The sequence below is a fragment of the Amblyraja radiata genome, chromosome 9 (genome assembly GCF_010909765.2).
Source record: "Amblyraja radiata isolate CabotCenter1 chromosome 9, sAmbRad1.1.pri, whole genome shotgun sequence".
NCBI lineage: Eukaryota > Metazoa > Chordata > Chondrichthyes > Rajiformes > Rajidae > Amblyraja > Amblyraja radiata.
The window spans coordinates 49,238,402-49,264,552 of NC_045964.1; the positions used below are offsets into that span (position 1 = coordinate 49,238,402).

The following is a 26,151-nucleotide window of genomic DNA, read 5'->3' on the forward strand; positions in this document are numbered from 1 at the left end:
GGAATGGGTGCACAATAGTGTTCGGAGATGTGTGGTACACATTTGGATGACTCTTCCAGTGATTTCAGTGCTGTTTTTATGGCCTGTAGCATCAATAGGACCTTCAAACAGAAGCAGACTCCCATCACACCTGTGAAATCTGCTGTTTAATTTTAAAGGGTTCACCCTAAACACATCCCAGTGAAATGCTTGGAATCCAACTTGAGAATAATTTTAGATTATAAAACAGATCAGCAAATGAACAACCCCAAGGCCCCATAATGTCTGTGCTGAAGATGATGCCAAGACCAAATCATATCTACGTGTTCATATCCCCCCATTCCCTGCATATCCATGCACATATCCATAAGCCTCATAAATGCCACTATTGTTTTTGCCTCCACCACCACCCCTGACAGCACCTGCCAGACACTCACCACCTTCTATGTAGAAAAACTTGCTCCATGCATCTCCTTTAAACTTTGCCCCTCTCGCCTTAAAGCCATTCCCACTGGTAATTGATATTTCGATCAGAGAAACATAGAAAATAGGTGCAGGAGGCCATTTGGCCCTTCAAGCCTGCACCACCATTCATTGTGGTCATGGCTGATCATCCACAATCTGTAACCCGTGCCTCCTTTCTCCCCATATGCCTTTATTCCACTAGCCACTAGAGCTCTATCTAACTCTCTTTTAAATTCATCCAGTGAATTGGCCTCTGCTGCCTTCTATGGCAGAGAATTCCACAAATGCCCAACTCTCTGGGTGAAAACTTTTTTTCTCATCTCACTTTTAAATTGCGTCCCCTTTATTCTTAGACTGTGGCCCCGGGTTCTGGACTCCCCCAACATTGAGAATATTTTTTCTGCATCTAGCTTGTCCAGTCCTTTTATAATTGTATATGTTTCTGTAAGATATCCTCTCATCCTTCTTAATTCCAGTGAATACAATCCCAGTCTTCCCAATCTTTCCTCATATGACAATCCCTCCATCCCGGGGATTAACCTTGTGAACATATGCTGCACTGCCTCAATAACAAGGATGTCCTTCCTCAAATTAGGAGACCAAAACTGCACACAATACTCCAGATGTGGTCTCACCAGGGCCCCGTACAACTGCAGAAGGACCTCTTTACTCCTATACTCAAATCCTCTTGTTAAAGAAAGTCCTCTTGATCCTAGCGAATAGGATTGAAGTAAATAAATGAACAGGACGAACAACCCCACAATCATAAATATAAACATCACCTTGGCTCTCTCACACTTATTTTTCTCTCTCAGCAGAATCTGCCTCGGCTTTTCACAGCCAGCTCATTTGACATTTGGAACTATCCAGGAACTGAGCCCGCAACAGCTGTTAATCTGATAGCAGGCGGGCAGAAAACGAAATCCTTTGGGTACAGCACAAGCTGCTCTTTGTGTGCACAACATCATTGTCTGATGTGATTTGAAAGCAGCGCATCTTCAGTATTAAATAATCTACCCATTATGGCTCCACCTCTTGGAAAAGAAAATGCTGAATTTCCCCCTTTGTGATTAATTATCTCTGTTCATATGAAATATCAGTTCCAAGTGCAAATAAGACCATTTGTTTTCTGCACTGAAGTTATGTAAAGAAATAGATAATGATCAGGTAAATATTGTAATCACCTTGAAATTAACATAATGTGGGACCATAACTAATATTATCTGAGGCCTAACAGATCAAATCACATCAATAGAATTAATGTTACACATGGTTGCTAAGGGGTGCAATAGAACTATGTACTAGGTTTAGTACGTCGAACAGTATAGCACAGTGACAGGATGTCCATAATGTCTGTGCCGAACATAATGCCAATTTAAAGTAATCGTGCCTGCGTGTGATCGCTCCACTGCATATCCATGGACCCATTTAAAGGCCTCTTAAATGCCACTTATCTGCCTCTATAAAGGCCTCTTATCTGCCTCCACCGCCACGCCTGGTAGCGCATTCCAGGTGCCTATCACTATCTTGCCCCACACATATCCTTCATACTTTGCCTCTCTCACCTTAAAGCTATATCTTATTGTCTTTGACATTTGCACCCTGGGCAATAGGTTCTGAAAGCCTACCCTATCTATGCTTCTCGTGAATTCGTAAACTTCTATCATGTATCACCTCAGCCTCCAAAGCTCCAGAAAAAAACAATCCAACTTTAGCCAACCTTTCCTTATAAGGTCATAAGGAATGGGAGCAGAATTAGGCTATTCCGCCCATCAAGTCTACTCCGCCATTCATTCATGACTAATCTATCTCTCCCTCCTATCCCTCCTTATAGCTGAAGACACAAGAAATTGCAGGTGCTGGTTTACAAAAAAAAAAGAAAGTGCCAGAGTAAGTCCATGGGTTTGGAGGACATGGATAGATGACATTTTAGGTTGAGACTCTTCTTCAGATGGTTGGAGGACTGTGAGTAAGATGGCCAAACTTCACAGCGATATATGGTAGCGTTTTTTCTAAAATCAATATACACATATATATATACATACATATACATACATATACATATACACATACACATATATACACATACACATACATATATATACATATACATATACATATACATATATATATAACCTGAACTGCACATAATAATCCAAATACAACCTAACCAAAGCTGCAACACAGATTCCTGACTCTTCTACTCAAGGCCCCGACCTATGATGGAAGCACAACATGCTCCTATGTATAATTATGTTAAAACAGCAAAGATAAGTGTGAGCCAACCTTGATGAATCAATGACTTAAAGGCATTTAATCTGGCAAGTCAAATGCAAATGCAGATTTCTTCTGGTTTAAATAGAAAGAAAATAAGCTGTGGGTTTCTGAGAAATTTGAATGCACAGTATTTGCAAAGCCAACATGAAAAAATAATTTATTTTCTCTGGACTGTGTTTCTGCTGACATTCTGCTTCTGTTCTCCTTAGCAATCTGCATCAATTAGCAACTACATTTTCTCACTGAAATCTGCATTAAATCTCTCCATTTGTCTTGATTAGTACGGATGTCAAGGGTTATGGAAAGAAGGCAGGAGAATTGGGTTATGAGCGAGAGATAGATTGGCCATGACTGAATGGAGGAGTAGACTTGATGGGCTGAATACCCTAATTCTGCTCCTATCACTTATGACCATTCCTGGAAAAAGAGAGACAGAGGCTTCGCTACCATCGAAGGGGAAAGTGCGGGCAGGAAAGTGACTGCTATGTTTTGGCCTGGTATTCATCGCTGACATTTGCTCTTGACAGATGCAGCAGCTCAGTTTCCTCTGGCAATGCGAGAATGTTTGGCTTCCATGCAAATTATTTTGTTGGGAATGTTTACACCCAGGACATTACTTTATTACTATACACATAATTCTGGAGTTGATTGGTCATGATGTCCACAAAATAATAACAAATCCAGACCAACTAGTTATTACCCAATATGTTTTGTTTGGTTTAGTTTAGTTTAGTTTAGTTTAGTTTAGTTTAGTGGTAGGAATACAGCATGGAAACAGGCATTACGGCCCACCTGGTCTGCGCCGACCAACTGCACATTAGGAGCAAATTTATAGAGGGCAATAAACTAGAAACCTGCACATCTTTGGAATGTGGGAGGAAACTGGAGTACCTGGAGACGGTGCCTTTTGTCAGGATCGAACCCGGGTCTCCGGTGATGTAAAGCAGCAACTCTACCGCTGCGCCTCAGTGCCAACCATGTCTACTCTCACTCTTCAGCAAAGTGATGGAGGACCTTGTTGACATTGCCCACTTGCCAATAATGTATGCATTGAAGCCCAGTGTGGACTTTTTCAGTAAGACTTAGCTCCAGACCTCATCACAGTTTTGGTCCAAACATGGACCCCTGAAGAAGGGTCTCGACTCGAAACTTCACCCATTCCTTCTCTCCAGAGATGCTGCCTGTCCCGCTGAGTTACTCCAGCATTCTGTGTCTACCTTGAATTTAAACCAGCATCTATAGTTCTTTCCCACATAGACCCCAAGAGCTGAGCTGTAGAGATGAGGTGACACCAAGCAACGTTTGACGAAATGTGATGTGGAGGGGTCATGATACAATTCAAATTGGTGGCATCAAGGGAAAGTATTCCAATAATTATGGTTGTACTTTGACCTATGAAAAATGGTTGTGCTTGTTGGTGGTCAACCATCCCAGCACTGGACATCACTGCAGGAATTACTCAGTGTCCTAGGCCCAACCAATTTCAGCTGTTGATTAATGCCCTTCCATCGTAAAGTCAGAAGTGGACTGTTCTCTGATGATTGTACAATGTTGTTTTCCATTCACAACTCTTCATCAAACAATTTTACAGCTTACAGCTTAGTCAATTAACCTACAAACCTGTAAATCTTTTTGGAGTGTGGGAGGAAATTGGTGCACCCAGAGAAAACCCACACGATCACAGGCAGAATGTACAAACTGTGTGTGTGGGAAATTCCAGAGAATATTCAGGCCTGGGCTGCTATTAGGCTGATAACATTTATGCCACTGAAGTGCCAGGTAATTATCATCTTCAACAAGAGAAAGCTTAATAACCTCTCTTTATTATTCAATGGCATGACTATCACAGGATACCCCCCCCCCATCCTCAATAACCTGAGAATCAGCATTGCTCAGAAACCTAGCTGGAACAACTGCATAATTGCAGTGATTTCAAAAGACTGGATATGCTATTGAGATCTAGAAGTTCTTCCATCATCCACAAGACACTAGTCAAGCACATGATGAAGCACTCTCCACCTGCCCGGATGACACAACAAAACTCAGTAAGCTCCACAGCATCGAGCACTAAGCAGCCTATGATCACCACCTCCTCCTGAACATTCACTCCCTCCATTGCTACCACATCCCATCTCTTGTATGTACCATCTACAAAATGCACTCGCCAAGGCTATTCCAACAGTGACCTCCAAACCCATGATTGAAACGGACAAGGGCAGCAGTAACTTAAAGATGGCACCACCTGCAGGTTCTCCTCCAAATCAAATGCTTGGCTGTCTTGGAAAACTTCAACCTTCCTTCAGCAATACTGCATCTATGTCATGGGAACCTCTATCATGTAGTATTGTGGGAGTGCCTTCACCTTTCCTCTTCTCTCTTCGGGTTATGTTAAAGGAGGGCAGATCGAAGCACTTCAATCTGATTAGGCTGAAAGTGGCTCTACGTTGTTCCAACCATCTGTCATTAAACAAGTGGCACGATGACATGGTTTGCTGTAGATTACATGCTGAAGACAGCCTTTTAACTAAAAAGGACCTAAAACATACCTTTCCTTTGCAATATAACATGAAATAAAGACTGTCTTTACTGCAGTTGCAATTATTCAGTTCACTGAGGAACAGTGGAATTTTTTCCACCAATTTAGCCTGGAATAGTAAAAGTGGGCAACCAAAACAAATGTGGCCACACAGAGACTACAAATGCTGGAATCTTGAGCAAAAAACAAACAGCTGCATGAACTCAGTGGGCCAGGCATCATCCGTGAAAGGGAAATGAACTGATGACTCTTATACATTGGCGATACCAAACGTAGACTGGGCAATTGTTTCGCGGAACACTTTCGCTCAGCCCGCCTGAACCGACCTGATCTCCTGGTTGGTGGACACTTTAATACTCTTTCCCATTCCTACACAGGCCTTTCTATCCTAGGTCTCCTCCATTGTCAGTGAGGCTAAACGCAAAGTGGAGGAACAGCATCTCATATTTTGCTTGGGCAGCTTACAGCCCAGTGGCATGAATATTGATTTCTCTCACTTCGAGTAGTCCCGGCATTCCCTCTCTCTCTCTATCCCTCCCTCACACTAGCTTCTCATTTTCAACCAACAAACAGCTAACAATGGCCTGTTTCCTTTATCGTTGTTACATTTTTGCATATATTTTATTCATTGTCCACATCATCGCCTATATCTCTCGCTTCCCTTATCCCTAACCAGTCTGAAGAAGGGTCTCAACCCGAAACGCCACCCATTCCTACTCTCCAGAGATGCTGCCTGTTCCGCTGAGGTACTCCAGTGTTTTGTGTCTATCTTCAGTTTAAGCCAGCATCTGCAGTTCTTTCCTACACATGATGACTCTTCAAACCTGAGCCATCATTTGTCCATTTCCCTCTGTAGATTTTGCTTGATTGATTGAGTTCCTTCAGCTGTTTGCTTTTTAAACAAAAGCTGACTCTCCTCGAATGAGTCTGCATTATTTATTCAACACAAGATAGAATGTGTTTTATGATCTAACACAGTACAGCCTCCCTCCTCCTGTTTTATAATATCAATTTCATCATTATTTCTGCAGACGAAAGCAATTCTGAAGGGAAAATTGATTGTGTCCGGGTCAACACAAGTAATTTTGAAATGAGGGTCAGAACTCACAGCACAACAGAATCATTCTTGACTTTGCCTTTGGCATTGATCTATGACATTAACTGGAAAAAGTGCTTAAGAAAGAACTGCAGATGCTGGAAAAATCGAAGGTAGACAAAAATGCTGGAGAAACTCAGCGGGTGAGGCAGCATCTATGGAGCAAAGTATTAGGTGACAAAGTTTTGGGTCAAGACCCTTCTTCAGGCAGAAAAAGTACCGTTAGTTTACTTTAGAGATCTCTGCAGCGATCCCCGCACATTGACACTATCCTACACACATTAGGGACAATTTACACGCATACAAAGCCAATTAGCCTACAAACTTGTATGTCTTTAGGGGTTGTCCAACAGATCCTGAAAGTCTACGAGTGCCTGGATTTTGGGGATGCTACTTAAATAATGGATATACAACGTGGAAACAGACCCTTCGGTCCACTGAGTCCACGCCGACCAGCGACCCCATACACTAGCACTATCCAACATAGTAGGGACAATTTACCTACAAACCTGCACAGCTGTGGAGTGTGGGAGGAAGCCAGACCTAGAGAAAACCCACGCAAGTCACAGGGAGAACATAGTAACTCCATACAGACGGCACCCATAGTCAGGGTCGAACCCAGGACTAAGGCGCTGTAAGGTAGCAACTCCACTGCTGCGCCATTGTGCTGCCGTTGTGATCCATGAACCTTTCCTAATCCCAGTTGCCGACAAACATCGGGTCTAGTGGACCCACTGCCAATAAAAGTGATCTCATCAAATAGATTGAAAGCCAATCACATGCAGGAACGCTCACAGACGACAAAACCAAACAGTAAAGGGCCTGTCCCAATTAGGTGACTTTTTCGGTGACTGCCGGTGACTGTCACAGTCATAGCAGGTCGCCGAAAAAACGGCGACTGGACCCCCCCCCTACGACAATGTCTACGACAACCTACCACCTAGTCGATGTCAAGCTATGGCAAGCTAACGACAACCGGCGACCCAATCGTCGTGACTTAGGACATCCACCTACGACCACACCAACAACAACCTATGACCATTTCACTGCACATCTTGTATGTGTATGTGACAAATAAAGTTGACTTGACTTGACTTGACCACACAAGCAACAACCTACGACAACCAAAGTCAACCTACGTCCACCCGCGATAAGCTACGACAAGCAACGACCCTGTCGGCGACAACTGAAGACAATTCAGTCACTGGTATCTGTCGCCGGTTGACGTAGGTAGTCGCCCATGGTATTCACCGAAGTCAGCACCTGACAACAACCAACGTCACCTGGGGATAACCTGCATAATCCTGGCGACAACCTCCGACAGCACCTACGACAGGAGAAGACAAGCTATGTCAAGCCCACAGTCGCCTAAATGTTTTGAACATTTCAAAATCCAGCGGCAACTAGAAAAACATTACGACTCTTTAGGCGACTTGAGAAGACTGCTCACACCATGCAGGCGTCACCCATATGTGAAAACAGTCTAGTTGCCTGTAGTCGCCAAACAAATCGCCTAAGTGGGACAGGGGCTTAAGAAAATCAGAGTTGCATAGCACCAAGTAAAAAGTTTGGAAGCTCCACATGAGATTAAGATTAAAGTTGAATGTCACAAATAATATCTTTAAGATCCATGGAATGTTGACATTTTTTTTGAGAAATAACAATTAATATCAACAAAATTAGTGTTGGAGGAAGTGCGGATGCTGGTTTAAACTGAAGATGTATACAAAATGCTGGAGTAGCTCAGCGGGACAGGCAGCATCTCGAGAGAGAAGGAATGGGTGACATATTGGGTTGAGACCCTTCTTCAGACTGATGTCAGGGGAGAGGGAGATACATAGATAAGGAAATGTAAGGTGTGCAAACAGGGCAATGGGAATGGAGATCAAGGAACATGAAGAATAGATCATTATTAGCTGGGAGAAGATAAACAACGAAGCAAACAGAGATAAAATGTAGTCGGAGACAGAAATATTGGTCAGAGAAATGGGAAGGGGGAGGGATGGAGAGAGAGGAAAAGCAAGGGTTACTTGAAGTTCGAGAAGGCAATGTTCATACCGCTGGGGTGTAAACTGTCCAAGCGAAATATGAGGTTACAAAATTAGTTTTGTGTAGGGCAGAGAGATCATTATACAGCAATTTTGGCTTAATACACAATTGAGGTTTCAATTTTATCTCTGCAACATACTGGCACATTTCAGAGTCTGAGCAAGTGAGAATAGTTGGTAATTCTCTGCAGTTCTCCACAGACCGTTTATTTTCAACAATAAGTGTCACAGAGGGCCACAACAGTGCTCCACATGGTCGAGCAGAGATTTCCAGGTGTCAACTGCAGAATTTCTGCATTTAACTGCACAAGTGTTGGTCAAAAAGCTGGTGCAGTTCTGTGAAGTAAAGACAATTATGCTAATACTTCACCATCACAGCCACACTTGGGCCTAGAATCATTACATATAAAATTCATACAGCATCTATATCAAGATAGTGTTGGATTAGTCGACCTTTTATAAGCTTGAGAAACATTTAGACAGGTACATGGATGGGACAGGTTTAGAAGGATTATTGGGCCAAATGCAGGCAGGTAGGACTAGTGTAGAAGAGACATGTGAACTAGTGTGGGCAAGTTGGACCAACTATTCTCACTTGCTCAGACTCTGAAATGTGACAACATGTTGCAGTGATATAATTGAAACCTGAATCGTACAGTATATTAGGCCATAATTGATGATCTCTCTGCCCTACACAAAACTAATTTTGTAGACATTAATTGTCATTTCCCTAAAAAAAATTCAAAATTCGTTGGATATTTCAGATGTTTATTTGTGGCATTCAACTTTAATCTTAATCTCATGTGGAGTTTCCAAAGGCCTGTTTCCACAATGATTGACTATGACTCTCAAAAAGAACTAAGTTCCTTTATTAATGATACAAAAGTCATAGTGAACGGACAGCAATAGTGGGGTTCAAATGTATCACTCTTAGGATCTATGGCCAGATTTTTCAACTGTTGTGATAATTAAATGACTTCCTTGGAGGCCACAAACATGAAGTGTTTATCTCCGTATGACAACATGTTCACAGGAATCCTTCAGAGAGATGCACTTGGCTTCTCATCTTTATTATAATTTGATGGATATTATTCTGAAAAGCAATATTGTCGCTGACACCAACTTTGGCATACTAATTAATTTGTCAAGGAAAAGACAAGCAGCAACCAAATTACTGCAGGCAGACACATGCAGAATAGGACAGTGGGTGGACAAGTAGTATGTTATCTTTAGTTCTGGAAGGGCTAAGTCAGTAATTCTGTCAAGTAAACTTGGCTCTTGTTAACAATCAATTTCTACGCCATACAGACATGGAAATCCATGTCCAAAAATCGTGCCCCCCAAGCTCATGTATCATATTCAATCTGCTCATGTAAGTGGTAATGTGAGCTGGAAGTCTGCGCCTTAGCTCATGTAATTGGTGTCTTTGGTACTCCAAGCAGCATATAAGGTTGAACAAGTTAGGTCTTTATTCTTTGGAGCGCAGAAGGTTAAGGGGGGACTTGATAGAGGTCTTTAAAATGACAGAGTTGACGTGGATAAGCTTTTCCCATTGAGAGTAGGGAAGATTCAAACAAGAGGACATGACTTCAGAATTAAGGGACAGAGTTTAGGGGTAACATGAGGGGGAACTTCTTTACTCAGAGAATGGTAGCTGTGTGGAATGAGCTTCCAGTGGAAGTGGTGGAGGCAGGTTCGATTTTATCATTTAAAAATAAATTTGATAGATATATGGACAGGAAAGGAATGGAGGGTTATGGTCTGAGTTCAGGTAGATGGGACTAGGGGAAAATACGTGTTCGGCACAGACTTAAAGGGCCGAGATGGCCTGTTTCTGTGCTGTTATTGTTATATGGTTATATGGTTTGTTGGAAGGAAATGCAGATACTGGTTTACACCGAAGAGACTCTCAGTCTGAAGAAAGGTCTCGATCCGCAATGTCACCTATTCTTTTTCTCCAGAGATGTTGTCTGACCTGCTGTGTTATTCAAGCGTTTTGTGTCTAGGAGCATGTAAGGTTACTCAACAGAGGACTGGAAAGGCCATTCAGCCCCTCTAGTCAAAGTCTCTCTCCGAGGATTCAGTCATGACATTCCTCCCATACAGAGTCACAACATGCAAACAGGCCCTTCGGCCCAACGTGCCCATGCCATTGATTGTTCACTTTATTTTAATTTGTGGGCATGTGGCACCACCGGCGAGGCCAGCAGTTACGAGTTTCACTTGCGAGTGAGCAGCTGAGGAGGAGAAGCACGGGATATTTAAAAAGCAGAGAAACTGCTCCTAGTAATGCATAAAAGGAAGGAAGGCCTATTGGGAGAGGCTGTGTTGTGGTGCAGGTGCTGTGTTTGAGGGTAAGGGCTGAGGCTTTGGCTCGCGAGGCTTTGGCAAGAAGGCTGAACAGAGAATGATGGCAAGAAGTGGAAAGGTATGGAGTTTTTTTAATACAATCTTAGTCTTATTACAATCTTATAATCTTAGTGCAGTAATCATAGCAGTCAGGCTACTGGTATGCTCCTCCTGCAGGATGTGGGGAATCAGGAAAGCTTCCAGTGTACCTGTGGACTACACCAATGGGAAGTGCGTACCAGCTACAGCTCCTGAGTGACCGAGTGAGGAAACTGGAGTTGTGGCTGGACGGCCTCAGGATCATCGAGGAGAATGAGAGAGTCACAGATAGGAGTTATACTGAGGTAGGGTGACCATCAGAAAGGGAGCAGGCAAAGAGTGCAGGAATCCCCTGTGACCATTCCCCTCAAAATCAAGTATACCCGTTTAGATACTTTTGAAGTAAATGAGAAGGTGATGAGAGCAGTGCCCTGGACATAGTCCGTATGGACTTCAGCAAAGCTTTTGCGTGGGAGGCTGTTCTGGAACGTTAAATCATATGGGATCAAGGGAGAGCTAGCCACTGGCATTGGCTCCATGGAAGGATGCACAAAGTGGTGGTGAAATGTTTTATTTGGACTGGATGCCTGTGCCTAGTGGTGTGCCTCAGGGATTGATGCTCGACCCATAGCTGCTTATCATCTATATCAATAATATGGATGAAAATGTACAAGGCATGATTGGTAAGTTTTCCAATGACAGTAAAATAGATTATATCATAGACAGTGAAGATGGTTATCAAAAATTACAATGGAATCTTGGTCAGCTGGGCAAGTTGGCGAAGAATGGCTAGTGGAGTTTAATTCAGATAAATGTGAGGTGTGGCAATTTGGAAAGTCAAACCAGGGCAGAACCTTCATAGAAACATAGAAACATAGAAAATAGGTGCAGGAGTAGGCCATTCGGCCCTTCGAGCCTGCACCGCCATTCAATATGATCATGGCTGATCACCCAACTCAGTATCCTGTACCTGCCTTCTCTCCATACCCCCTGATCCCTTTAGCCACAAGGGCCACATCTAACTCCCTCTTAAATATAGCCAATGAACTGGCCTCAACTACCTTCTGTGGCAGAGAATTCCAGAGATTCTATGTGAAAAATGTTTTCCTCATCTCGGTCCTAAAAGATTTCCCCCTTATCCTTAAGCTGTGACCCCTTGTTCTGGACTTCCCCAACATCGGAAACAATCTTCTTGCATCTAGCATCTGCATCTAGCATCTAGCATCTAGCTTCCTGCATCTTCCTGCATCTAACCCTTAAGAATTTTGTAAGTTTCTATAAGATCCCCCCTCAATCTTCTAAATTCTAGCGAGTACAAACCGAGTCTATCCAGTCTTTCTTCATATGAAAGTCCTGACATCCCAGGAATCAGTCTGGTGAACCTTCTCTGTACTCCCTCTATGGCAAGAATGTCCTTCCTCATACTAGGAGACCAAAACTGTACGCAATACTCCAGGTGTGGTCTCACCAAGACCCTGTACAACTGCAGTAGAACCTCTCTGCTCTATACTCAAATCCTTTTGCTATGAATGCTAACATACCATTCGCCTTCTTCACTGCCTGCTGCACCTGCATGCCTACTTTTAATGACTGGTGTACCATGATACCCAGGTCTCGTTGCATCTCCCCCTTTCCTAATCGGCCACCATTCAGATAATAGTCTACTTTCCTGTTTTTGCCACCAAAGTGGATAACCTCACATTTATCCACATTATACTGCATCTGCCATGCGTTTGCCCACTCACCCAGCCTATCCAAGTCACCTTGCAGCCTCCTAGCATCCTCCACACAGCTAACACTGCCCCCCAGCTTTGTGTCATCTGCAAATTTGGAGATGTTGCATTCAATTCCCTCGTCCAAATCATTAATATATATCGTAAATAGCTGGGGTCCCAGCACTGAGCCTAGCGGTACCCCATTAGTCACTGCCTGCCATTGTGAATAGGACCCATTTACTCCTACTCTTTGCTACCTGTCTGCCAGCCAGTTCTCTATCCACATCAATACTGAACCCCCAATACCGTGTGCTTTAAATTTGTATACTAATCTCTTATGTGGGACCTTGTCGAAAGCCTTCTGAAAGTCCAGATATAACTGGTTCTCCCTTATCCACTCTACTAGTTACATCCTCGAAAAATTCTATAAGATTTGTCAGACATGATTTACCTTTCATAATTCCATGCTGACTTTGTCCAATGATTTCACCACTTTCCAAATGTGCTGCTATCCCATCTTTAATAACTGATTCTAGCAGTTTCCCCACTACCAACGTTAGACTAACTGGTCTGTAATTCCCCGTTTTCTCTCTCCCTCCCTTTTTAAAAAGTGGGGTTACATTAGCTACCCTCCAATCCTCAGGAACTACTCCAGAATCTAAAGAGTTTTGAAAAATTATCACTAATGCATCCACTATTTCTGGTTCACAGTGAACAGTAGAGCCCAGGGAAGTTTTGGAGAGCCAAGGGATATAGGAGTACAGGTACACAGTTCTACATACTTCATTTAAAATGTCATGACTGGTAGATAGGTTGAGGAAGAAGGCTTTTAACACACAAGCCTTCATCAGTTTGGGAATTACTGTAAGTATAGAAGATGGAACATGATGTTATAATTTTGTACAAGATGTTGGTGTGGCTATATTTGGAGTATTGTTTAAGAAGGAACTGCAGATGATGCATTTCGTTGTCTAATGCATTTCGTTGTCTCTGTACTGTACACGGACAATGACAATTAAAGTTGAATCTGAATCTGAATCAGATGCTGGAAAATCGAAGGTAGACAAAAATGCTGGAGAAACTCAGCGGGTGATGTAGACAACATAGAGCGAAGGAAATAGGCGACGTTTCGGGTCGAGACCCTTCATCACAATACCCTTCTGGAGTATTGTGTTCAGTTTAGGTCCCATTGCTATAGGAAGGATGTCATTAAGCTGGAAACAGTGACAGAAGATTTACAAGGATGTTGCCAGGACTCGAGGGCCTGACTAAAGGGAGAGGTAGGAAAGGCTAGGACTTTATACCTGGGAGCACAGGAGGTTGATGGATGACCTTGTAGAGGTGTATAAAATCATGAAGAGAATTGAGAGGGTGAATGCACCTAGTCTTTTCCACAGGATAAGAGCATCAAGAACAAAAGGGCATGGGTATAAATTGAGAGAAGCAGGAATTAATAGGTCCTGAAGGGTTACTTTTTCTAACAAAAATAGGAAATGTTTAGAAAGTTATGGGCAAATGAGGTATGCTTAGATGAGGAATCTTGGACGCCATGGACGAGTTGGGCCAAAGGGCCTGTTCCTTTGTTGAATGATTCTTTGGCTCTATAAACATTTACTATTCATTCATAATGGTTTCCAGAATTTTTTTAAATCAAGTTTTGTTCGTTGACTAAACTTTCCAATGATTGGATGAGTTCCTCTCACACCAGGGGTTCATTTGTTCAAGAAGAAGTTAGGATGCAGGAGTATCGTCTCTGACCCAATAACAATCGTGATCGAACATGAACTTTGGCAGCACTTGAATGGCAAAGCTGACTTCTAGAAATTGCTAGGAGTGGTATAATCTTCTGCTTCACAAAAAACCCTTTGTCCAGGCTGAATGGGACTGATCATCTCTTCCACTAAGACCTTGTTCACAATAGCCATGCTGACAGCAGGCTTCGAGACCTTATGTGCATGGTTTAAGGTCAATGATTTCAGAAGTAACACCAAATTGAAATAAAATCAACAGTCTACACACTTGTGCTTGGCCTCTCAGAACAATGACAATGATTTGTATTCAGTTTGGTTGAGCAAAGATCAGAACCTTGTGGTTTTGTACGTGTTTGTTCGTTTGTGTCGTCTGTGAAAATCCTACAAAGATTACTTTCACGATTGAGGTACTCATAAATATCGGACATACGGTACTTCCAAACATCGTTCCGGATTTCTCTCACTCGCTGGATTATTTGGACATACTCGTCAGCGGGGCTGTGGCTGCGTTCAAGGTCTTGAGATGGAGGAGGACCCGTGGGAAGCGCTCTGGAGCACTCACCCGACTCCGGCGACGAGGATCACGTACACCACTCCCGAGCATATTCCTGGCAAACGTACGTTCTCTCAAGAACAAAGTGGACGAACTGCAACTCCTGCATCGGACAAACAAGGACTTCTCTCGAGCTGCTGCCCTGTGTTTCACCGAGACCTGGCTTTGCGAGTTGACCTCGGACAGCGCGCTGCAACTGGCTGGCTTCCAACTTCACAGAGCGGATCGCAAAGTGGAGGCAGCGGGGAAATCAAGAGGCGGTGGAATATGCTTCTATACCAACCAGGACTGGTGCAACGACATCATGGTATTGTCACATTTCTGCTCTCCCAACCTAGAATCCCTCTTTATGAACTGCAAACCCTTCTACTCTCCGAGGAAATTTAACTCCTTTATTCTCGCTGTAGTTTACAATCCCCCCAAGCCTGCGTACGTGAGGCGCAAATGCAACTCGCTGACCAAGTAATGAGGGTAGAGAGTGACTTCCCAGACTCCATGGTCATTGTTTTGGGGGACTTTAACAAAGCTAACCTCAGCCGTGACCTTCTAAAATACAGACTTCATGTTACCTGCCCCACCAGAGGGGAGAGAACACTTGACCACTGTTATACTGCAATCAAGAACGCATATCGCTCTGTTCCCCGGGCGGGTCTGGGTCTCTGATCATTGTCTAGTTCACCTTATTCCGACCTACAGGCAGAAGCTAAAAGCTGCTAAGCCTGTGGTCAGAACAACGAAAAGGTGGACAAGCGAGGGCATTGAGAACCTACAATCCTGCTTTGACTGCACGGATTGGAATGTGTTCAGGGAAGCAATCACAAGCCTCGATGAGTATACGGACACTGTGTCATCATATGTCAGCTTTTGCAAGGACAGTTGCATTCCAACTAAGACCCAGACATGGTTCAACATCAAGCCCTGGTTCACTGCAGAACTCAGACAGCTCCGACGGTCTAAAGAGGAGGTCTACAGGAGCGGGGATGCAGAGCTCTACAGGCAGGCCAAGTACAAGCTGAGAAGAGGAATTAGAGCTGCCAAGGAAAGGTACTCTGAGAAGTTGAGGAGCAAGTACTCAGCTAGTGACTCTTCTTCAGTTTGGAAAGGCATGCAAGAAATTACCAGCTACAAGAGGAAAGCCCCCCGCTCTTTGGACAATCGTCAGCTGACCAACGACCTGAATGAGTTTTACTGCAGATTTGAAAATCAGAAACATAACCCTGGCAACCCCTCCCCCCCATCCCCAATCAACACAGCCAGACCCCAGTCTACAAAGAATAAACCCTGCACCCTCTCCTTCCCATTCACCACTTCACACCTACATAAGGCAAGTCTCCAGTATGAAACATAGAAACATAGAAATTAGGTGCAGGAGTAGGCCATTCGGCCCTTCGAGCCTGCACCGCCATTCAATATGATCATGGCTGATCATCCAACTCAGTATCCCGTACCTGCCTTCTCTCCATACCCTCTGATCCCCTTAGCCACAAGGGCCACATCTAACTCCCTCTTAAATATAGCCAATGAACTGGCCTCGACTACCCTCTGTGGCAGAGAGTTCCAGAGATTCACCACTCTCTGTGTGAAAAAAGTTCTTCTCATCTCGGTTTTAAAGGATTTCCCCCTTATCCTTAAGCTGTGACCCCTTGTCCTGGACTTCCCCAAGCAATCTTCCTGCATCTAGCCTGTCCAACCCCTTAAGAATTTTATAAGTTTCTATAAGATCCCCTCTCAATCTCCTAAATTCTAGAGAGTATAAACCAAGTCTATCCAGTCTTTCTTCATAAGGCAGTCCTGACATCCCTGGAATCAGTCTGGTGAACCTTCTCTGCACTCCCTCTATGGCAATAATGTCCTTCCTCAGATTTGGAGACCAAAACTGTACGCAATACTCCAGGTGTGGTCTCACCAAGACCCTAAACAACTGCAGTAGAACCTCCCTGCTCCTATACTCAAATCCTTTTGCTATGAAAGCTAACATACCATTCGCTTTCTTCACTGCCTGCTGCACCTCCATGACTACTTTCAATGACTGGTGTACCATGACACCCAGGTCTCGCTGCATCTCCCCTTTTCCTAGTCGGCCACCATTTAGATAATAGTCTGCTTTCCTGTTTTTGCCACCAAAATGGATAACCTCACATTTATCCACATTATACTGCATCTGCCAAACATTTGCCCACTCACCCAGCCTATCCAAGTCACCTTGCAGTCTCCTAGCATCCTCCTCACAGCTAACACTGCCCCCCAGCTTAGTGTCATCCGCAAACTTGGAGATATTGCCTTCATTTCCCTCATCCAGATCATTAATATATATTGTAAATAGCTGGGGTCCCAGCACTGAGCCTTGCGGTACCCCACTAGTCACTGCCATGCCATTGTGAAAAGGACCCGTTTACTGCCTACTCTTTGCTTCCTGTTTGCCAGCCAGTTCTCTATCCACATCAATACTGAACCCCCAATGCCGTGTGCTTTAAGTTTGTATACTAATCTCTTATGTGGGACCTTGTCGAAAGCCTTCTGGAAGTCCAGATACACCACATCCACTGGTTCTCCCCTATCCACGCTACTAGTTACATCCTCGAAAAATTCTATAAGATTCGTCAGACATGATTTACCTTTTGTAAATCCATGCTGACTTTGTCCAATGATTTCACCACTTTCCAAATGTGCTGCTATCCCATCTTTAATAACTGACTCTAGCAGTTTCCCCACTACCGATGTTAGACTAACTGGTCTGTAATTCCCCGTTTTCTCTCTCCCTCCCTTCTTAAAAAGTGGGGTTACGTTTGCTGCCCGCCAATCCTCAGGAACAACTCCAGAATCTAAAGAGTTTTGATAGATTATTACTAATGCATCCACTATTTCTGGAGCTACTTCCTTAAGTACTCTGGGATGCAGCCTATCTGGCCCTGGGGATTTATCGGCCTTTAATCCATTCAATTTACCCAACACCACTTCCCGGCTAGCCTGGATTTCACTCAATCCCTCCAACTCCTTTGACCCGCGGTCCCCTGCTATTTCCGGCAGATTATTTATGTCTTCCTTAGTGAAGACGGAACCAAAGTAGTTATTCAATTGGTCCGCCATATCCTTGTTCCCCATGATCAACTCACCTGTTTCTGACTGCAAGGGACCTACATTTGTTTTAACTAATCTCTTTCTTTTCACATATCTATAAAACTTTTGCAGTCAGTTTTTATGAAAAGACTGGACCATTTCCCACCTCAACCAACACTTCACACCCACTCACAGCCTGGCCTCATTCTGCAAAGACTGGGCCCTTCTACACCCACCCCCCTCCAATCACCACTTCACACCCAATCGCCCACAGCTTCTGGGCTGCACAACATCACATCCAAAAAGGCAAGGATTACTTGTCTTAATGACTACAGGCCTGTCGCACTGACCTCTGTAGTCATGAAGACACTCAAAAGGCTTGTGCTGGCCAAGTCGAAAAATATCACAAAAATCCCTGCTGGACCCTCTGCAGTTTGCAAATCTAGCCAATAGATCTAATAATAATAATACATTTTATTTATGGGCGCCTTTCAAGAGTCTCAAGGACACCTTACAAAAATTGAGCATGTAGAGGAAAAACATGTAAGGGGAATGAAATAAATAGTAGAGACATGACTAGTACACAAAGTAAAGACAGAATTCAATACAAAACACAGTATGAGGCAATTAATGCACAGATGAAAAGGGACGGAGACGTGGGGCTAAGGATAGGCAGAGGTGAAGAGATGGGTCTTGAGGCGGGACTGGAAGATGGTGAGGGACACGGAAATGCGGATCAGTTGGGGGAGGGAGTTCCAGAGCCTGGGAGCTGCCCTGGAGAAGGCTCTGTCCCCAAAACTGCGGAGGTTGGACTTGTGGATGGAGAGGAGACCGGCTGATGTGGATCTGAGGGACCGTGAGGGTTGGTAGGGAGAGAGGAGGTCTGTGAGATATGGGGGGGCCAGATGGTGGAGGGCTTTGTAGGTGAGGACCAGGATTTTGTAGGTGATCCGGTGGGAGATGGGAAGCCAGTGAAGTTTTTTGAGGACTGGAGTGATGTGATGCCAGGATTTGGTGTGGGTGATGAGTCGGGCGGCTGCGTTCTGGACCAGTTGGAGTCGGTTGATGTAGGTGGAGCTGATGCCAAGGAGAAGTGAGTTGCAATAGTCCAGTCGGGAGGAGATGAAGGCATGGATGAGTCTTTCAGCAGCAGGCGGTGTGAGAGAGGGTCTGAGTTTGGCGATGTTGCGGAGATGAAAGAAGGAGGTTTTAATGACATGGCGGATGTGAGGCTCAAGGGAGAGGGTGGAATCAAAGATCACGCCAAGGTTGCGGGCCTGGGGAGATGGGGAGACAGTGGTGCCGTCGATGGTGAGAGTGGGGTTATTGATTTTGCTGAGTGTGGCTTTGGAGCCTATGAGGAGGAATTCTGTCTTATCGCTGTTGAGTTTGAGGAAATTATGTTGCATCCAGGTTTTTATAGCTGACAAACAGGAGTTGATATGGGAGAGGGGGGGGTTGTGGGGGGATTTAGTGCCAAGGAAAATCTGGGTGTCATCAGCGTAACAGTGCTGTGGATGATGCCGTCAACCTGGGCCTGCACTTCATCCTACAGCACCTGGACCGCCAGGGGACTTAGGCGAGGATCCTGTTTGTTGATTTTAGCTCTGCATTCAACACCATTGTGCCAGAGCTACTACACTCCAAACTCTCCGAGTTGACTGTGCCTGAACCCCTCTGTCGGTGGATCACCAGCTTCCTGACAGACAGGAAGCAGCATGTGAGGCTGGGAAAGCACATCTTGGACACGCAAACGCTCAGCATAGGAGCACCACAAGGCTGCGTACTCTCTCCTCTACTCTCTCTACACCAACGACTGCACCTCCACAGACACCTCTGTCAAGCTTCTCAAGTTTGCGGACGACACAACCCTGATTGGACTGATCTAGGATGGGGAGGAATCTGCCTACAGACAGGAAGTGTCACAGCTGGCGTCCTGGTGCTGTTGCAACAACCTAGAGCTCAATGCTCTTAAGACAGTACAATATTTTACTGTTGCCTGTTAGTCCATATATTTCACTGAATATTTCTGTCATATCTCCCACTAATTGAAGGGAAGCTGGCAATATACACCCAGCAAAGTATGCATCCTTTATTATTTCTGTGATCTATCCATATGGCCTCATAGGAGAGCCTTCTAGGTCATCCATCATGACTGCAGAGATAGCTTCCTTATTCAATAATGCAGCGCTCCTTCCTTATTTACTTCCACTTATCATATCTGATTGAAAATATCAGTCAGCAAATCTGTACCTGAAATGACTTATGCAAGGAAAGTAACACAATTTCTGTAAAGTCATTTTGTTAACCTACTAATTGGAACATTATTCTCTAACGGAAATCATGAAGCATGCTATAGTTCTCGTACCAGTATGATGACACCAAGCCAACATGAGTTGCCAATAGCTATTTCACTTTCTAGCTGTCCTATATATTTTTTTACACTTCCATAGGTTTTTAATAAATAAAAAGGTGAAATGCCAGAAATGTTAGTAACGTTACCTCAGTGGGTGAGGTAACATTGTAAGAGAAATAGAATTAATTTTTCAGGCTGATGAATTCATTCTTGTGAAAGGTCATCAACCTGAAACGTTATCTCTGTTTCTCTCTCCACAGATGCTGCCTGATCTGCTGAGCATTTCCAGCATTTTGTCTTTTTACTTCAGATTCGGAGCATCTGCAGTATTTTGGTTTTGTAAGTTTGTGATGAATTTGCCTGAAACCAATTTGTTTTCAATTTGTTTGCAAACTTCTACAAGTCTGTGTATCTAATTGGATGTGCCTTAAATCAGACTGAATAGGTTTGATCTTGTACAAGTTCCATAATAAGGTCATGGGTGGTGCTGAGAATTACAGTCTACCTTCTATGCTCTTGTTATACTCTTGGCCGTGCATCTGCACTTAAGTTTTGAGAATAAATAATTAAGAGTATTCTACCAGTCTGTTGCAACTGTTCCACTTGAAGAAACTCTTGGATCAGGACCTATAAGAAGTCTGCTCTACATCAATTCTTCTTTGTGCTGTTGCTTTCTAGGTACTTTGAAACTTTTCCTACGATTCAAAGGATCGACCATAACCGAAAATCTAATCTGGAGTATGTCCGGCAACCAAGGGGATCAGTGGGTTCATGCAAGTATCAACATCAATCCAAGTGGAACTTTTCAGGTGGGAAAATAAAAATTACTATAATACGTTGTGGCAAAGATTGCCATTTGTAGGTTAAATACCAGCCATTTTGATTGTGTATTGAAATCTATGACTTAGTTCGTGTGCGAATGCGATTAGCTTGGATGGGCATAGAAACATAGAAAATAGGTGCAGGAATAGGCCATTTGGCCCTTCAAGCCAGCACCGCCATTCAATATGATCATAACTGATCATCCAAAATCAGTAACCCATTCCGGCTTTCTCCCCATATCCCTTGATTCCCATAGCCCTAAGAGCTAAATCTAACTCTCTCTTGAAAACATCCAATTAATTGGCCTCCACTGCCTTCTGTGGCAGAGAATTGGTCAGTATGAATGAGATGGGCTGAAGGGCCCGTTTCCGTGTTGCATGACTATGACACAAAGAAAAAAATCGAATTCACAATATTACGCATGTTTTGGTGAACATTGAAAATCACTTTTCAGGTTTGATTAGTAAATGTTATTGGCCCTTAATTAAGCTCTTGGACAATAACATCCGACTGCATAATGTAATTATTGAAATGCCCTTCTGATGCCCTTCTGTATCAAATCCTACAAAATGACTGGGGTAAGTTATCAGCGGCAATCCAGTAGGTGAAAGTTACGAACAATGTATTGGAAGGCGTTTGAACAATTGGTTGGTATCCGTTTGGAGGTGCAATAGGATGTCTGATGTTATTATTGTGCTTCTCAGAGTTTGCAAGGCTAAAGCTCTGGGCTTCCCCTATGTCATCGGCTGGAGGCTCTTTTGACTGAAGGGATGGCTGGTGCTTTGAGTGAAGGTTAAAGGTTGAAATGAGGCCTGTGACAGTGGGAAGCCTGTTGTTCCTGCAGAGCCCAGCAGACCACTCACCTGCTCTTGTTCCGAAAACAACGTGGCATCCAGTATTGCTCTTCTTTGGTAGTTCTGAATAGAAACATAGAAAATAGGTGCAGGAGTAGGCCATTACCTCTGCTTTTCACAAGTTTAAGCTCTGCAGGGAAAATCATTGTGGTACTCGTGTTCTGAAATGGAGCTCAGTTAAACTCCATGGGAGCTTGGGTTTGGTAACATGAGTTCCCCACCCTATGAGTTGAGCGAGGGTTAACGTCCTCATCACTTGATCCCTTAAGATCTTGGTCTACCACTTACTTGCTTGTAGATCTAGTTTCAAGGAAGGTCTGACCCCTTGTAGCGTGAGCTGGTGTTGGCAGGCCTGTGCGCACTCAATCCTAGAATCTGCTCAACTCCTGAAATGAATACGCTGTAAAGAATTCCAGATAGAGAAGTAATTTTGTTCCTTTGAATAGAGTGCGGTTAAAATGTGTTTGAGAATAAAATGTTTTGCACTGCAGTGCAATTCCATGATAGTAATTGGCACCTTAACTTCACTTTGGCTTGGCACCATCATTTGTTTCCTGAGAAGATTATATTCTTTTGTTAAAGGTGGCTTTCATTCTCATGAGAAACTCGGGTATTTTAAAGCCTAGATTACAAAATTAAACCATTGTGTGTTCTTGACTAGCGGTCCACTGGGGTTTGACTAAATCTGCTAAAACAACATTCAGTAGTGACCTCCAGCACCCCTTGCATCACACCAAGGCATTGTGCATGCTTCAAACCTGAGGCACTTAATTAATAAACTATGCAATGCAATGGGTTTTTTGGGAGTCATTCAAAAGCACATTGTTTTTATATAGTTTCAAGGACAAAGCAATAAACAGCATTTACCATGTAATCGTTTGGGACCTGTGGCAGAGTAATTGAATTTCAATCATGAATGAGAGTGTTTTTGCTCCCTCCTGTCACAATATTTTCTTAACTTACCTGTGGCATCAATCACTGACCACACAGTTTAAGATAATCCTTCATTATTAGCACATTGTGTACATGTAATGCATTATTAGCACATTGTGTACTTGTAATGTTCTGGTAATGCAAAATAATTCTATTTTGCACTGATTTGTGAGTCTCTATTTGAGCAGTTGTAGTTTATGACATTACCGTGTATCCTGGGCTAAGAAAGGACAATAAAATTAGCCATTGGCAAGACTCTGGTCCAGTATGTTTCGAAACAGGGCCTCATTAATTAGTAGTAAAGATAGAATTTGATTACCCACATAACCACTTTTACTCTTTAAACTCATGCAAAGAATAGCCAATTACATTACTGGAGCCCACTAAGGCACGTGCACACGTCTACAAAGATGGAAAAGTAATATAATGAAATAATCGTTATCAAATGAGTAATTGCACAAAATTGGATTAAAATTCAAGAAAACCATATTTGCATTAGTGGCCTTATGTTTAATGCAACACAATCTGCTGCCCTGGAAATGGAAATGTAACTTGGGAAAAATGATTAAACTATCAAGCATTAGCCATTAGACATTTGGCAGAGCGCCTTACTATAAAGCAAAGGAGGCCATCCCCACCCATGTTGCCTACTTCATCCGTTGCTCTTCCACTAAACTGTCACTAAACTCCAAACCCCTCCAACTTATCACAGCCCCATTCCTATGTCAACTCCCTTCCTCAGTGCCCACTTAAACTGTGCCACATTGCAGGTCTATTTCACCCCAAGCCAAAGACAGACACCTCCCAATAGCAACACAATTTAGCAAAGCCATTACTCTCAATAACTGATGCATGCTTCTATACTAAAGGGTGATCTACTAATCTTCATGAATTATTCCTTTAATACAATTAACATTTTTTCAACAGAAGTATGGTTTAGATGCTAGACAACAATAGCACTCAAACTCATAAAGACCACATATAACATTGCAGAAATATGCAACAAGGAACTGCATTGCACTTACATCTTGCATTCTCCAAACAATAGAACATAGAACTGTACAAAACAGGCCCTTTTGCCTACAATATCTGTGTTAAACAAGCCCAACTCTTATCTGCCTGCACACAATCTATATACCAAATATCCCTCCATATCCTGCATGTCCTTATGCCTACTCAAAAGTCTCTCTAATATCTGTTGTATCTACCTCAATCACTGCCCTCCCTCCCCACACACAGTACATTCCAGGCACCCAGCACTCTTTGTGTAAAAATACTTGCCCTGCACATCCTCAATAAACCTTTCCCCTCTCATCTTAAAGCTCTACCCGCTAGTATTTGATTCTTTGGGGGGAAAAACAATGTTTATTTATGTTTAGAGATACAGCCTGGAAACAGACCCTTTGGCCCACCGAGTCTACACAGACCATTGATCGCGCATTCACATTAGTTCCATATTATCCAGGTTGCGTGTCCTAAAACTAGGGGCAGTTTACAGAAGCTAATTAACCTACAAACCTGTATGTCTTTGGGATGTGGGCGGAAACTGAAGTACCCGGAGGAAACCATTGCAGTCACAGGTAGAACATGTAAACTCCATACAGACAACCAACACATGAAGAGATTATTTTGACTGGCATTTATGCGCCTGTATATGTGATATGACTGTAAAGGGTTAAACAATTGGACAATTCCATGGACTATACGTTCAATTTTCACACTGGAGACTTGAGATGACAATCAAAGCTGGCAGTTTAACAGAGCAGTGAATAAATGCTGCCTTGTCAGAAGGAAGAATATTTAAGGAAGAATTTTTAAAACAAGTCCTCAGGGCAAATCTAGAAGGTCCCATGCCTCTATGAAGAACAGTAGGCTGTTTTTTCTGTTCTCCCAACTATCATGAGTATGTTGTCGAATCTTCATCCTTGCGCTGTTTCTGCATTCATGTGATTGACAAAGTGGCTGCTATATTTCCTTTCTCTACAAGGGTTACTAATTTGAATACTAAGTGGAATACTTTATTGTCACATGTGACAAGGCACAGTGAAATTATTTGCTTGCATACCCAATGTATGCAAATAGCGGCCACCTACAGCGCAAAGTTACAAAGTATGCCGGCTCCTCCTTTGTTCTCCCCACACCCCCACCACCCCCCTCCCTCCCTCCCCACCCCACAGTGGTTCCCCCACGTCGGGTCCACATTGTACTTGGTTCTTCCTCCCTCCCCATTGTCCATTGTTCTCCGTCCCCTCACGGTGGTCCCCCCATGTCTTTAATTGGTTGTGAGATGTGTTACTTGAACAAAAGTTCTTGACTTTTTTGTCTTGATCTCACAGACTTTCAGAAACGCTTTCACAGAATCTGCAATTTTATAAATTGTTTTCTTTGAATGACTTTTTAAATTGTAAGGAGCCCCCACAGATGCAAACACAGGAAGGCAGATTGGCCTTTTTAATTCTCCTTATAAGAGAAAGAAAGGAACAAAATTTGATGTTGCGTTCATGATGGAGAGCTGACATTGGTGTTAACCTTGGCTTTTTAAGTGCAATGTTGTAATTAAACATAGCAGGTTGCCAGGGAAAGTTTGTAACTACAGATGGAAAGTTTGTGATCACCAATCTTCCTAATTGTGGTTGCATTAGCATTCAGAGGCAGAATAAGAGTTAAGACATGTGTAATATTTCTCGTAGTAGTTAATTTTATTTCAATCAAAGTCTTTAAAAGCAAAATTGAGTTCGCAGGATGACGCTTAATATTGCATACAAAAAAATATACTGGGTTTTTGGCTTTGTGACTGAAACCTCAGCTTCAGGGGAAACAATTGATACCTTGACATTCTAGCAACTGATCAGTTTCATGTCAGCTGCAATGAATTCTTCCATTTGGTTGCAATTGGGGATATTGCAGAATACTGTAGGTTGAAGAATACCTCCCTGGGATGCAAGGTTTTCAGTTTTGATTAAAATCTGACATGGGTTATGTATTGCATAAAAAGATGTAAACACAGAAAGGCAGATTGGGAACTGAACCACCTTGGTAGGCAGTGAAGGGCTGTAGAAAGATTGAAAAGGTCAATGTTGTGCCCTGCAGTAGGACAAAGACATTAGTGTTTTTAAGTGAAATAAGTCAGCAGACTGTGGTTAGCAATACATTCTCTTCAACGTTGCTTTATTATATGATGTAGATGGTACCAATTTTAAGTTCATTTTTTAAGGTAAAGTAGAATTATGATCTGCAACACGAGTTGCTTACATTAAAGAAACTGAGTAAATGCAGAGCATGAAGGTTTTGGACATGAGGTCATTAAATCATAGACAGGTC

At 43.1% G+C, this 26,151-nt stretch overlaps 1 protein-coding gene across 2 annotated transcripts in view; it reads left to right on the plus strand.

Moving 5' to 3' along the window:
* The window catches only part of mdga2 (MAM domain containing glycosylphosphatidylinositol anchor 2), a 1,081,316-nt gene that overhangs the window by 1,034,543 nt on the left and 20,622 nt on the right, over positions 1 to 26,151 (plus strand). For both annotated transcript variants that reach the window (XM_033027338.1, XM_033027337.1), the window contains one exon: positions 20,900 to 21,030. In XM_033027338.1, coding sequence (XP_032883229.1) covers positions 20,900 to 21,030 — 131 coding nt within the window. The remainder of the gene's footprint in view (positions 1 to 20,899; positions 21,031 to 26,151) is intronic.